This window comes from Carassius gibelio, chromosome B1 (genome assembly GCF_023724105.1).
Source record: "Carassius gibelio isolate Cgi1373 ecotype wild population from Czech Republic chromosome B1, carGib1.2-hapl.c, whole genome shotgun sequence".
Lineage (NCBI taxonomy): Eukaryota > Metazoa > Chordata > Actinopteri > Cypriniformes > Cyprinidae > Carassius > Carassius gibelio.
In genome coordinates, this window is record NC_068396.1 from 29,601,050 (window position 1) to 29,615,615 (window position 14,566).

The 14,566-nt window shown below is 38.8% G+C and overlaps 1 protein-coding gene across 3 annotated transcripts in view; it reads right to left on the minus strand.

The window, feature by feature from the left end:
- The window catches only part of lef1 (lymphoid enhancer-binding factor 1), a 41,362-nt gene extending 27,654 nt beyond the window's left edge, over positions 1–13,708 (minus strand). The window contains exons 1-3 of one of the 3 annotated variants that reach the window (XM_052545886.1): positions 13,000–13,708; positions 11,434–11,500; positions 10,497–10,624 (exon numbers count right to left, since the gene is read on the minus strand). In XM_052545886.1, the coding sequence (XP_052401846.1) occupies positions 10,497–10,624; positions 11,434–11,500; positions 13,000–13,200 (396 nt within the window). In that variant the 5' untranslated portion in view covers positions 13,201–13,708. The remainder of the gene's footprint in view (positions 1–10,496; positions 10,625–11,433; positions 11,501–12,999) is intronic. The other 2 variants (XM_052545887.1, XM_052545888.1) reach the window with 2 other exon arrangements.
- Between the last annotated feature and the right edge of the window lie 858 nt (positions 13,709–14,566).

Consider the following 14,566-nt stretch of genomic DNA (forward strand, 5'->3'; position numbering starts at 1 on the left):
ATAAAATGACAAGAGTAAATAATTAGTTTCAAAGTATCTTGCTTTATTGTATTTTTATTAAAAGAAATTAATCAAGTATTTTTTGTTAAATATATATATCTGTGTGTGTGTGTGTGTGTGTGTGTATATACATACACATACATACACACACTAATGCATAAACACATCTTTTGATGTTCTACAGAAATAATTGGAAACACCACCATGCAAAAAATATTACCAAAAAAAAAAAAAATTATAATAATAAAGCAATTTCAGCTCCTCAATTGTTGTGCTAGTTCATAATACCTTAGCACAGTGATCCTCAAATCTGGCTCTGGAGAGTTTAACTCCAACCCTAATCAAACAAACCTACCTGTGATTTTCTAATGATCCTGAAGTGTGTTTGATTAGGGTTAGATCTAAACTCTGCAGGGAAAGTGGATCTCCCGAGCCAGATTTGACCACTGCCTTGGCGCATTCATTGCAACAAAAAATAAACCTCTAAAGTCATTGCAGTTATGCATGAGCACTCGAATATCTTTTTTCCCCTCATAATATAAAAAAGGAAAAAAATATTCTCCATACAAAAAGGGTAGCAGTCATTTCTAAGCCTGTATTTGAAGAGGTGGGATTTGCCTGGCATGTGCAGACGGTGTTTTGCCAGCACAATCAGACAGGTATACGGCACGTAAATGGCTGCCACTCTAGATTTGGGAGGAACTTGTGGCGAGGGGAGAATGAGACCTGCGGGGTGGAACAACCTGCTCCCTCTCTCTCCCTCGCTGCAGGGCAGGAGGCTCAGGTTAATGTTTAGAGAAGCGGTGATACACGTGTGTTTGCGAGCGCACCTGCAGCATCAGAGGCGCTGGGCTGTGGTGAATGGAGCTACTTCAGATGCCGGGTAGTGACCTAGTTTCACACTCACAGCAACAAAGCCTGAGCTTTACGGATCAGAGTTAGGGATTGAGATGAGAAGAAAAGAGGACGCGGAGCAGGGGGAGGGTGGGAAAGAGACCGACTGAAAGCTAATTAACATAGCGGAAGATGTGGCTTTCCGCTCTGCACACGTCATAAACTTCTTCTGTATGTTTGGAAACAACTACTTTCATTAATTACCTTTGGTGCCATTAGCTCTGCAGAAATTACACATTCAACCTATAAGGTGGAATATGATATGGTTTCTAATGGTGGTTTTTAACATGTACGTGTTTTTACTACAGTGATCTGAATCATTGAACACTGGCCTGAGTCTCTATGATGTTCTTGTCACTAAATATAAACTCATAATAAAGGAGAGATCTCGGAGTTAAAAGACAGGCCTATCCATTTAATCAAGGTTTAAGAAAAAAAAAAAAACAGCACACATGTCCTCAAAAAAAAAAAAAAGATTTGAAGATTCACTGTTTCCAGAAATCACTTTCTTTACATGAAACATTGCCAAACAAGGCACAAAAAAAGGTCTCTGTGGTCATTATTTGAACAGTTTGCAGAGATACTTTACAGTAAACATTTTTCTCAAAGGCTGCAAGAAATCAAAACCTGTTCTGACAGATTTGAGACTGAATACGTCTCAATAAAGCAGAGGGATCAATTGTAACAACCCGACATCTTCACTCTTTTATCTCGTAAAGCCTTTGTCGCACTGTTTTGTTTGTAGGTAGGACAATACCGTATTACGCACAAACCTCTCATATAAATGTGGCCTCCACACATTGTTAGGGAATTAGCTAGTTAACCTCAACACAACTGCTTTTCAATTTAGCATCAGCCAGTCAAAACCCTCAGTCTGAGATCACACACACACACACACTCACACAATAATCCCCGGAGAACAAATGACTTTTCCCAACCCATGCACTTCAACCAGCTCTTGAAAGTCGCCTCACATGCAGGACGGGCACCTCCCCCCGTTCGATACTTTTGAAGAAATGCTTTTGTGACTATTGTCCCAACTAAAGCAAACAAAACATGGCCTTTGTGCAAACAAGGCGAGACGCAGTGGAGGAGTATGCAAACGTGCACGAGGTCTTTGTTTTCCTGACTCTGTAATTTAACTCGGGTATAATGGGATAGGAGAGGGAACGGGTCCAAGTTCTGGTCCAACCAAAATAAAACTGGCTTTTGTTTGATAAAGATTCAGAAAATTAGTCTAACCCTTGGGTTGGGATAGGGTGCATAAAGGCATCATATGCTGGATTTCCAAGAAGTTTTGAATTAATGTTCATTCTCAGAAGGAGTTGGTAACTCACATCACATCATGGGTGTGTGGATACAGATCAAGCTTTCAGTAACTCGAATGCGGTTAGGTTAATCCTCAAAATAGCTCTAATAATTGCAAACTAAATCCATAATGCATAAGCAGCCTGAGCACCATTTTCCATGGATGTATGCCATTTTAGATACCTAAATATTGATCAAAGACCAGGTATAAATCTCAGTGCAAACCTATCTAGAGTTTTCTGCTGGAACATGAATCATACCATTAATGTACGAGACAGATGCTTCCTGGATGGAGCTCTCCAAAAACTACAAAGTCCTGAAGCTCCACAATGTGCTACACAAATCACAGCCAATCAGGCTATATTTAGATTTGTGCTGGTTTACTTCTTAAAGTGAAAAATAAAATCAAGTAAATAAATGCATTAAAGGGATATTTCACCCAAGAAATAACAATTATGTCATTAATTACTCACCCTCAAGTCATTCCAAACCCATAAGACCTTGGTTCATCTTCGGACAAAAATATATTAAGATATTTTTGATGAAATCCGAGAGCTCTCTAATCATGCATAGACAGCAATGCAACGGACAAGTTCAAGGCCAAGAAACAACCTTCCTTATGACATCAGTGGTTCAACCTTAATTTTATGAAGCTACGAGAGTACTAAAATAACAATTTCTTCTCTTCTGTGTAAGAAATTGTTGAATAAAGTAATTATTTTTGTTATTCGTTATATATTACCAAATTTATTCTTATAGCTTCATGAAATCAAGGTTGAACCAATGATTAAATGCTAGATCATTTGAAATGTAGCTTCAAACCTTCCCTGGCAAGATATTTCAACCCATATTCAGATCTCAACAATGCATTGATTGTTTCTACCTAGCTTTATAATTCTGCACACAGCCAGTCCACTACATCCATTACCAGTCAGAAGTCCAAACACTGTACATTTTGAAATAATACAGCCATCAAAACTATTAAATAGCACTTCTAAAATGTTCTTTACATTTTTTAAATAAATGAAGAAATCGATCAATATTTAATTAGTATTTCAGTCAGTCTTTGGTCCTATAACTGGTCACCAATTCTTTTCAAGTGTCACAAGTGTTTTTAAATCACTTTTTGAATGGTGTGAGAAATAGTTTTATAATTAACAGTACAAATTACATGAACGGTGACAAAAATGTATTTAAAAGTTATTTCAAAGCAAAGATTATTGCGGTAGAGAAAGTAGTGAAAAAATATCTTTTTTCACTTTTTTTTTTTTTTTTATATTTAAGAAAATACTTTTTCAGTTTTTCTATTTGTCAAAATTTAATGTGTTAGTCTACTTACTGTTTATTTTATAATTATAAAAATGTAATAGCGATTTATAAATATATATATTTTTTAAGTTTTTTTCAATTAATAAGATGCCATAAAAACCAAAAGCATTGGAATTACAACAAAAGTTTCAAATTCTAAAATACTGTTCATATTAAGTTCAGCATTTCACTCTCCACAGCTTGACAACTTCCCAAAAGTATTTCACATTAACCACACTTGCATATACAAAAATAATTGTAAGCATTGAAGCAAAAGTCTTTCGATCAAAAGATGAGAAACGAACTCAGTCAAGTGTGTCCAGTCTAGTTTTACTGTAAGCATTGCCAGGCCCAGCATCAGCACAACGTACGGTCTCATAATAAGCCGTAAATTGAATTGTATTATTACCTATGCACATCCTTTGGGAGGCACAGTTGCTTTAATAACTAGCGGTTGAGAGAAGTTGGTATGAGGCACAAAGGCAAAGACGAACAAATGCACTCTTGCAAAGTATTTTTATAGGTTTCATCATCCAGCATCAAACAACTGAGGAAAGCAAACAAAGTGCTACTCGTCTCAGGTCTTACATCCACACCCAGAACGAGTTTGAGAAAGAGAGAGCATATCATACAACAAAATAGACTGTGAATGAAAGCAGATGTCCTAAAAACACACAAAAAAAAGAGTGTATTTGGACACACAGTCTCATATCAGAGGCTCTATACGTTTGTGAAGGGCCCTTCAGTGATAAATGAACACTCCACATGGGTTCAAACCAATTAGCGATAGAGAAAAAAACATCACAATGCAGGTCTGTGGAGATCAGTAACAGTGATGCAGAAAGCCAGACTCAGAGATGAAAGATCAGATCAAAGGGACAGAGCAGTCAATTTGTCTGATGAACCTTATTAACAATAGGCTGACATCAGGGGCACTGGTAATGGTTTATATGTAGTTTGTGTTAGCTAAGCATGAACATAAGCATACACGCATAGGGAAAACAAAAAGAATGGACTATTATATAGTATATATATATAGTATATATTTAGTGTATATATATATATATATATATTCTTAAGACTGCATTCAAAATACAGTAAAAACAGCAGTATTGAGTATTTTTTACAATTTGAAATAACTGTTTTCTATGTGAATATTTAAAAAATGTAATTTATTCCTGTGATGCAAAACTGAATTTTCAGCATCATTCCTCCAGTCTTCAGTGTCACAGATCCTTCAGAAATCATTCTGATATGCTGATTTGCTGTTTAAGAACATATTATCAATGCTGAAATTGTGCCTCTTAATAATAATATTAAATATTAAGTATTAAGTTCCTCAAATGTAATGTTTATAATATATAAAAAGGAATTTGTAAAATTACTTTTTGCATAAAACAAAAAAAACCGTTTAATTATTTTATTGATGATTTCATTTAAATTGATATATTATAAATACAGATGTATAAATCAAGCAATTAATAAAAAACTCATTTTTATATATTTTATCAGTCTATGCAAAGTTAATTGATATAAACATACATGCATAATTTATTTCAGCAATCAACAAACACACATTTTTTAATTATACTATATTGAGGTTTATACATCTGTCATTATTAACTGATATCATGTAGTCTATATATTGCAATCAAACTGGCTACGGGATGCCCTTTCTATTGGCCACTGAAAAGCTCCACCCATTGGATCATGTGTTTATGTTGCCATCAACATCTAAGTGAGTGTATTTTTCACAAATTGAACTCCTCCAGGGGCGGGATAGTTGCCCCGTTACAGTCTAATGTGGGAAAGCCTGGAGGTTGGGGGTGGGTGCACTGCTGGGGCTGCGGAGGCACAACCGGCCACACGCTCCACTACAATAGCAGGGCCTCGTTAGCTCTGTAACAATCCCACTGCACACACCACCAAAACATCGCTGACATAAATATGGGGACATCTGCAAGGGTAATCACTGCATTGTGCTCCCATTTTCTGCTCTGCTGGACGGCAACAGGGCAGCCTGCTTTTCAACGCCTCCTCCCCTCCGCAGGCCCTCGCTTCCCTCCCCGGCCTGGGTTCCGTTTCTGGGGTCAGAGTCCCTCAGGTAACAAAACCCTCTGAGACTTGTGCTGAATAACATGTAATTACTCCCACAATCTGATTGATTTTGGCCAGAATAGGGCAAAAGGACACCTTTGACTTCCTGCTGCCCTCCTTCAGTGTATCCTTGTCACTTTTTTCTACATTTACCATTCGCCTTCCCCTCCCCATCCTCATTCGTTTCTATGCACAACAACCCCCTCTAATTCCCCACACCATCTCTCGCTCACCCTCCCCTTTTCTCTCTCTCTCTCTCCAGCGCTCACGAAACGAAGCCAAGACTCTTCATCTAGTAGGAGGCAGAAGGCTTTGAAGAGATCAAAGCCAAGGCCGCGAGCAGTTGTGCGCCCTGGGAATACGCCGCAGCTCTCCGCTCCACAGCCCCCTTTTTCCAGCGTCATGTCGGATTGCAGCTGGATTGCATTTCGCCAGTTTTCTTAATGCTCTCGGTTTTGACTTTGACATCACTGATCCCCCCCAATACACACACACACACACACACACACCTTTAACACAAACGAGTGAGAAGGGAAGACAGAAAAAAAGACAAAAACAAGGGAGCGAAGGAGAGAAATCAAAGAGAGTGGAGTTATAATGAAAAAGCTGGAAAAGAAAGGAGTAAAAAAGGGAGCAGAAGAGATTGACAGGGTGATTTTTATTTTCACAACTCCATAATTGGCCAGTTCAAAGGCGCATGAAAAAAGGAAGCATTTGTTTTCAATTCTGCGGCAGATATGAAAGGAGCGACAAACTTTTATGAGTTTCCCAAAAATTAAAGACAGGCTCGTTTCACATTCAAAGAACAGGGTGTTTTTTATGACCAAGACCACACAAAAAGAGCTGATAGCAAAGCCCTCCCCTCTCGTCTGCTGCAAACAAGAGTTGACTGACTGACTGACTATATGAGAAATAGAAAGAGTTGGAGAAATCGGAGGCGGAGGGATGGTTTGATGTGCAACACAAAGAGAGGGGTGTGAGTGCATGTGAGAAAGGGGCCGCATCTATACATCCATTAAACAGCTTCGCTAATAAAGCCTGGTGGCAAGCCATCTTTTGTACTGTAACTCAGAGAAACCCTTTACCAAACTCCTACACGAGGGAGCATGAATATTTCAGTGAGGTCTGTGAAGCTCCTTTACACACACACACACACACCCCCACCCCAAACACACACACACACAAACAGCCCGGCAAAAAAAATAATGAGCTTCAGACAAATACGAAGTAAAGTGGCACAGAGCCTCTATTGATCAGTTAAAAGCAGTGTGAATGCAGTTCAGAGATACATGCATGCAAACAATGCGGTTTCAATCACTGTCACTGAAAGATTTCTCGAGATGACGACTCGTGTTTCTACATGCCACAGCAGTGCAGAAACTACTAATACTACACAATCTTCAACAATTATACAACTAGCGTGATTTGATAGAAGAGGGTTATATTGACACACATCGAATGTCGCTTCTCAAACAAACATTTGTAAAATTAGAAAAACAAGGGGATTTTTGGTCATCCGAGACCAAACGAGCTTCAAATGAAACTGCACAATGTAGCAACATACATTACATGAAAAGGAGTAAAAAACATCAATAAATTAGTGCAAAAGAAAAACAATCAAGACTGAGACTGTTGTCAAAATAAAACGGGGCTTAAAAAGGCTGCTGTAGGGTGATGGAGGTCACAGCTGGGCCTGGAGACATAACATACAGGAAAAGTGATGACAACTGTAGCGCAAAGACAAAACACAACGGTGCACTTCACTTGCATGTGCCCTTAGGATCATCAACAGGTGCTACCACTGGTTTGCATACTAGCTGTGCATTAAGAGGTCAAGAATTAACCCTCGTTGTTCTAGCCTGTCCAAAAATAACAACAATAATTTGTAGCATATATAAGGTACCCATGTTTGTTTAATAAACCGGACATTGCATATAAAAAATATTGTTGGTAAATCACATCTGATAAATGAATAAAAACAGGAGATTTGGGCAAATGGGACTAGCTAGCAGAGCTAAGATAAATAAACAATTACACTACTTGAATACACGCTAAAGCAATTAGTTTTTGGACTGTCCTACTAAAAGAGGTTTCAATTAGCACATTTCAGTGAATCGTTTGACAGTAACATTTCAGTGGGGTAAAATGCCTCATGGAAGCAAATCTTTCAAAAAAATCATCTAATAACACCGCCAGCATTTTTGCTTTGTACATCCAACACATGGATTCAATATGGCTGTGGTAACCAGCCGATGTAAACACAGTATCAATGGCCCTCTGTTCATAAACACTGGGTCTGTACCAGTGCACTTCAAAGGGCCTGTGGGCTGCCGAAATCTGCAAGGTCTAGGACACGCTGGTGTTCAGACCTGCTCAGCAGATGATATGGCTACTTGTTTGCCCCTTATCATCCATGTGTGGGGGCGGTGCATCGAAAGACGATATGATGCGTGTTTAGAGAGCGTCAGAGAGGTATATGGGTGAGTTTAGAAATGCAGATTTTGATGTAGATAATAGTGAAAACAATTAAAACGCGTGTTTATTAACAATAACAATGTGCTACATAAATATTGCTATGAAAACCACACGCACAACGGCTGCTGGTAATTGTAGTTTCTCTGAATTGTGCAGAAAGGGACAGACCGAGAGTTGAAGATCCAGCTGTGTGAAATCTCTTTAGGTAAAGCCAGGGTTTGGGGGGGTTTGTGATTCCACGGCATGTCCACGCTGAGAGATCCGTCACATCCCACATCAAAGCAGGCCGAGTGTGAGTGTGTATCTTGGGTCGGTTCTTCCTCAGCACTACTGCCAGAAGCCAATCAGGATGGGGGAGGAAAACGGCACAAGGACTGAAGCTGCTCCACCAGCAGCTCCAGCAAACGTATTACAGTAGAGGTCCATCCATATGGAAAGCAAACTAACCATCAAAACAGCCTTTATGATAAAATGTCTATTTAAATGATAAATTAACCCACTTTTCCATAATTATTATTATTATTTTAACTAATCTTCTCTGAGAACTGATAATATGCATATCAGAATATACATATCTTGTCACAAACAAACATTTGAAATAAATAAAAAATTGTAATGTTTCCCGATAATAAAATTATTAAAGCCAAAAGATCAGCACATTCTGAAAAATCTTAAATTAATTTAGGGGTCACCGATCAAACATGTTATATCTCAAACATTTTTCCTGAGATTAAGTTTTGTGCTTGAACTTTAAATAATCCAATTTAAGAAGAAGAAATGAAAGACAGTGGATGGGTAACAGATTATACAATTCAATGAAATCCTGGACCCCATCACCCCATTCTTCTCTCCAACTGATGAAAAGGGGCCGAGATAAGCGGAACTACATGAAACGTCCCGGTGCGAGGGAAATCGTTTCAAAAGGAGGAAATGCCTAGGTTGTCTTAATTCCCAATTCGCCTTTTTCATACAAATGTTAAAATATTACAACTTCAAAGCTACAGGCACCAGAGACAATGCAGCCCCAGTGTTTACCTGGAAACATTATCTGCTGACCCCAAGTTAGTCATCTCAATGGAGCCCTGGATGCCATTTCCAGATGTCGTCCATCAGATTAGAGCAACATGTAAAGCTTTCATGGATCACTAAGCACCATGATGCAAATATCCACTACCGCTGGGGGTGCTGGAGAACACTGTACCCATACGGCTGGCGCTTCACCAGGTAGCATCACGCCCCCCCCAAAAAAAATCTGCTGACCACCACAAAATTGCCAGCTTCATGACTGGGTGGGAGTTAAGGCACTGGAATGTCACGGCCAATGGAAATCAATCCAAACTTCAGGGGAACGAAGGGGGAGGACGGGGGTTTGGGGGGGGGTGCCTTTGATCTCGCTGAAAACTGATCCCAGACCTTGGAGATACTGTGTCCGATTATTTGAGCCACGGCAAAGGAGAGAGAATGAGAGACAGAGAGAGAGAGAGAGAGAGACAACAGGCAGAGGTGGTTGAGGAAATGGATCTGGCATGATTGGGATTTTATTGCACAGCAAGTGGAAAAGGCAAAATTTGGGTAAGTTGCAAATGATTCTGCAACACCTCTGCAAAAAACTTTGCATCAGTATAAAAAAAAATCTGCGAAGGCTTTAAATCACAAAGGATTCCCCACAGATGTACATTGCTGACCCAATTGCCAACAAACTGCTAAACCACATCTTGTTGTGTAACAATGCATATGCTTAAGTAAAACTGCTTAAAAAGAACTAAACAATAAAAACCTTAAAGTCAGAACGATTTATCCCAAAAGCTTAGAGCAACTACGGGTCAACTGCGGCATCATCTTCTATTTGGCATCCGTCGCCACAGCGGCGAAAACTGAATTATAATCGCACAGCCGCAGACTGATAAAGAAGCTGAATTCAGAGCTGTGCAAACAATGGATGAGATGAGCTCAGTGGAGAAAGCCCTGTCTCTCATCGGGCTCACAGACTGCATGCAGCGGCCGTCTCTTCCAGGCACCAGTCAACTGCCAAACAGGGAGTCTTAACCACACAAAAACTACCAAACAGGATTAGGGTGGACAGCTGCTAGCGTATCCACCATCTTTTTTTATTCTACCCCCCCGACCCCTCCTTCCATCAGCGGCCGTTTTATATAATAATCAGAATGGCAAACGTCTGTAACTTCTATACATTTATGCATAAGTGTGCAAGTCAGTACAATTTTTGCCACACTAAAAACTATAGACAGTATGAGCAGATATGGCTCACAGCATTAGACACAGACACGCTGCCAATCAGAAACTAACATCATAACCCTGAGCTGCACCCTTCGACAAGGGAAGATAAAATAAAGTAAAAATGTCAGTGTTGGACAGTGAGGGCTCAGGAGCGAACAGCAATGGATAACACTCACCGTTCTGGGAATGGGAGGCGAGAGAGAGCCGTTGTTCATGTAGGGTTCATTGTTCATATTGGTCATCATGATGTATCCGGGGTAGCTGGGGTACGGGTGGCCTTTGCTGTACATGTCTTGATGCTTGCCTGATAGAGAATAAAATAAAGCAGCTTGAATGAATAAGATTTCCCATATATTCTCAATTAAAAGCAATGCAGTTTAAATGTGTTAACAAATATTTGACGGGGTCCAGTCACTAAACTGAAAGTGTACATGACTCTTGAAACATTCAGTGGCAATAAAATAAATCATTTTTAAATAGGCAAGAAATGCAAGCTAAACAGGAAACCAAGCAGTTCAATGGTATCTAAATCGGGGGAGCCGTTTTGAAGCCAGTGAAGTGTTTAGCTGAAAATTTGCATCCTTATTCACAGCAAGCTGAGAACAAAGGGGAAAAGACTATCAAGTCACTTCACTGTGACCCCAGCGCCCTGCCCAGCGTAAAAAAGACCCGGGTGCAAACAGAGATCAAATGAACTCCGGGCCATCACAGCAACATGCTGCTCTTGACAATAGTGTTTCAGACGCTGTGTTTGGAGGCCAGCGTGTCAGAGGAAGATGGGGCACTTCCCTGGCACGTGTCATTACGTGTCGACCCCAAACAGACAGTGGGCTGAGAAATTCCCTTCACAAAGCCTTCAGAATCAAATAACTAAAAGAACGAATCTAAACGATTACAGGCATATTTAGAGAAAAAACTAAATCTGTTATGCATTAGAACTGTTATACATTTAAAAAAAAGAGAGAATATGCATAAACAAATGGTTTTCTTCGCAAGTGTGTGTTTAAATATAAGTGAATGAAAATGTTATGATTTTGTCAAACAAAAAAATTAATGACATCAAATCAAGGATTTAATTAGATTACACATTTTTTCCCGAGCCATATGACTTACCATCGTCCGGATGATCCCTGTGCTTCTCATGATAAGAGTCTGGTGTTATTTGGGACTGTCTAGCTGCCTGTTCAAAAACGTAGGAGAGAGATATTAACAACTTAATTTCTATCGTGCAACATTATTGCTTTCGTCTTTTCCAGCACTCTTGCTTTCAGAAGAAAATTTTGTTCAATCCTAAAACCAAAGATGACAAAATAAGGTATGTTTTATCATATTTTGAGCATAAGGCATCCATAAGGAAAAGATAACTTGCATTTTTTTTATACTTTAACACAGTCATTTTCCTTCTGCTGTGGAGACAGACCACAAACGCGGTATCTCGAGGAAGGAAAAAGAAAGGCTTCGCTACTATTCTCGTTCACTCCGCATTATGAATCAGAAGTGCTGGGAAATAAACTCCATTTGGAGTTCAGCTCCCTCTGGGTGCCTTCCAGCAGAGTGAGGGATCTGCACTGCTTTCCCAATTAACATTGAGCCCATCAGTTTGTTCTTTCTCATGTCAAGCTGTAACCCTGCATGCTGTTGATGCCAGGAGGAAATATATTTCATTAATAAAGCAAAGCATCTTAATATTCTTTAGTTCAATTTACTTGATGCACATGACCAAGTAGAAATGGAGAAAAAGCACAATCAGAGAAACACACACACACACACAAAAAAAATAAAAAAAAACTCAAACAAATGTACACCAGCACAGATATCTGACAACTGCTTCACAAATTTCGGATATAGACTTCCATTTTGTTTTATTTAAATAATTGTTTACATTTCTTTAGTGTGAAATTTAAAATATGTAATCTAGCCTATATAAGAAAATGTGAATTGCATTGTTGCCACCATAAACAGGGTGTGCTGATTTTTAATACATATCAAAAAATATATAATTAAATAATTAATATCAATAAAATAAATAAATAATATCAGTAATTTTAAATCATGTTGCAGTTTTGTGGTTAATTGTAAAAGAAATCACAATAACCCAATCAGAGACATAATACACCGTTTCAAAAATATTATATAATTCACAAATTATCTGGCAGACTTTAATAAACAATTATTAAAAATCTCAAAAATACAGTAACAACAATAACAAAATGTAACGTTCTTAGTAGTTATTGTAGCAGCATTGCACTATTTTATTTTAACATGACTTTAACAAATATAATCACAAATTTCAAATAAAAATCCATTTAAAAATCCATTGTTTTGTTTGTGATTATCAGTAAAAATCAACACTGCTTTCTTTGACAATTCTATGACTTAAAATATATTAATAACTGGTTGAATAAATTAAAATCATATATAAGCTATGATTTATATGATTAAAAGCAAATAGCGATCGTCGTAGCCCTTTTAGTCATTTTTTCTCGCTTAAAAAATGTTTGTTGACTTTAACACGTGTAGCCCTGCCATTTAAACTATACACACACACACTCACAGACTTGAGGTTAAAATCTCAACACGACTCTTCATTCGGAAAACAAATCCCAGCTTCCCAAAAACTTCCACGTGAAGTTTGACGGAGATTGCACAGGACCTTGCGTGCGTTTGAGGCGTACTCACGTCGTGACTGTTAGGACTGATTTCTGACTCGTTGACCAGAGATGACTTGATCTCCGCTAAGTCTCCCTCTTCCTCGGAGTGGCTGATCTCCGCGAAGATCTGCTCCTTCTGCGGGTCTCCCTCGTCTTTGAACGGGATCATTTCATCAGTGGCGCAGAGCTCCGGATCCCCGCCGCCTCCTCCACCTGACAACTGCGGCATTTCTCCGGTGATTGAAAGTCCTCCTCACCCTAAAAACGCCCGGAAAGCGAAGGTGTTATACAGAAAACCCCCGTATAACTTCAGCTGGGGCACTCCAAACACGCGTGCTGCGGAAACACTCGAGAATCCAGAGGGGAAACGCAATGTAGCGACGCTGGGTGTTTTAAAAGTTAAAGTACGATTCCTGTGAAGTGTAAGTTGTACGCAGGACAGTTCTGACTGTTCCAAAAAAAAAAAAAAAAAAAAAAAGGAAGTAAAAAAAAAAAGTGCTGGGGTTCAGATGCTGTGTGTCATTCCCGTTTGGTTTCTTGGGTAAAAGGTGTCCCTCTTCAGAAATGCGCTCAGCAGAGACTGAGAGTAATGTTGGGCTGGAGAGAGTGTAGTGCTGTACTCCTCCCCCTGATCTCTGACTGACTACAGAGATGAAAGAGAAGCCGCCGCTTTGATTGACACCTCACTCACACACGCGCGCGCACATGCATTGACTGACACTCCTGAGGAAAGTAAAAGGAGATTTTATACATTGCTTCCAACAAATGGACAGAGAGCGCAGAATGAGGAGGTAGGAGACACCAGAGCTGTTCTCTGATTCATTTAGAGGCTGTTCGAAACGAAAACAGTGTAGTAATACCGTCAGTTGAACCAATTAGAAATGAGCTTCAGGAGTGAAATCACTATCATGCATTATCTGTTTAAAATATAGGATTTACAGGAAGTGATTTGGGAACATATTAATACATTTTGAATAACAGAAATGGCTTCATCTGAATCAGCAGGTTCTTTAGTTAAATTTTTACATATAATGTTCAGGCAAGCTGAATTTCAAATATCACGACTGACCAGATTCGGGAGGATTGAAACTGTTCCCAATGTACTTTCAATGGAACCATAAATATTGCACAATATTGTTTTATAATTTTAGATATTTTTATGATTTATATTTTTTTGTTTGCAAGTTTGCCTGGTGGCTGGATGGTGGGTGGCATATAATATATTATTTTAAGAATTATTTTTGGACTACTGCATAGCATACCACTTAAAAATCAAAATGTACCATGCTCTTTTCATCTATTAGTGTTACCAGTACTAAACAGTAAACAGTAGAAAAAATGCCAGCAAATATAACAATGTGAGGCACACTTTTTAAAACGATCATAATAAATAATCATTTGAATAAAAAAATATAAATGAAAACAACAACAAAGACTATTAAAATGCCAGTGTGAAAAAAACGTACTATGAGCTTAATCACTGATCTGCATTACGTTGCAAAGGGTGATATCAAAGATGAGTCGTGTATAATGCAGTTGTATAGTGGAAGATGAGATTCCGTTTGAAAAGATCTAGGATGGTTTTCATCATCTTA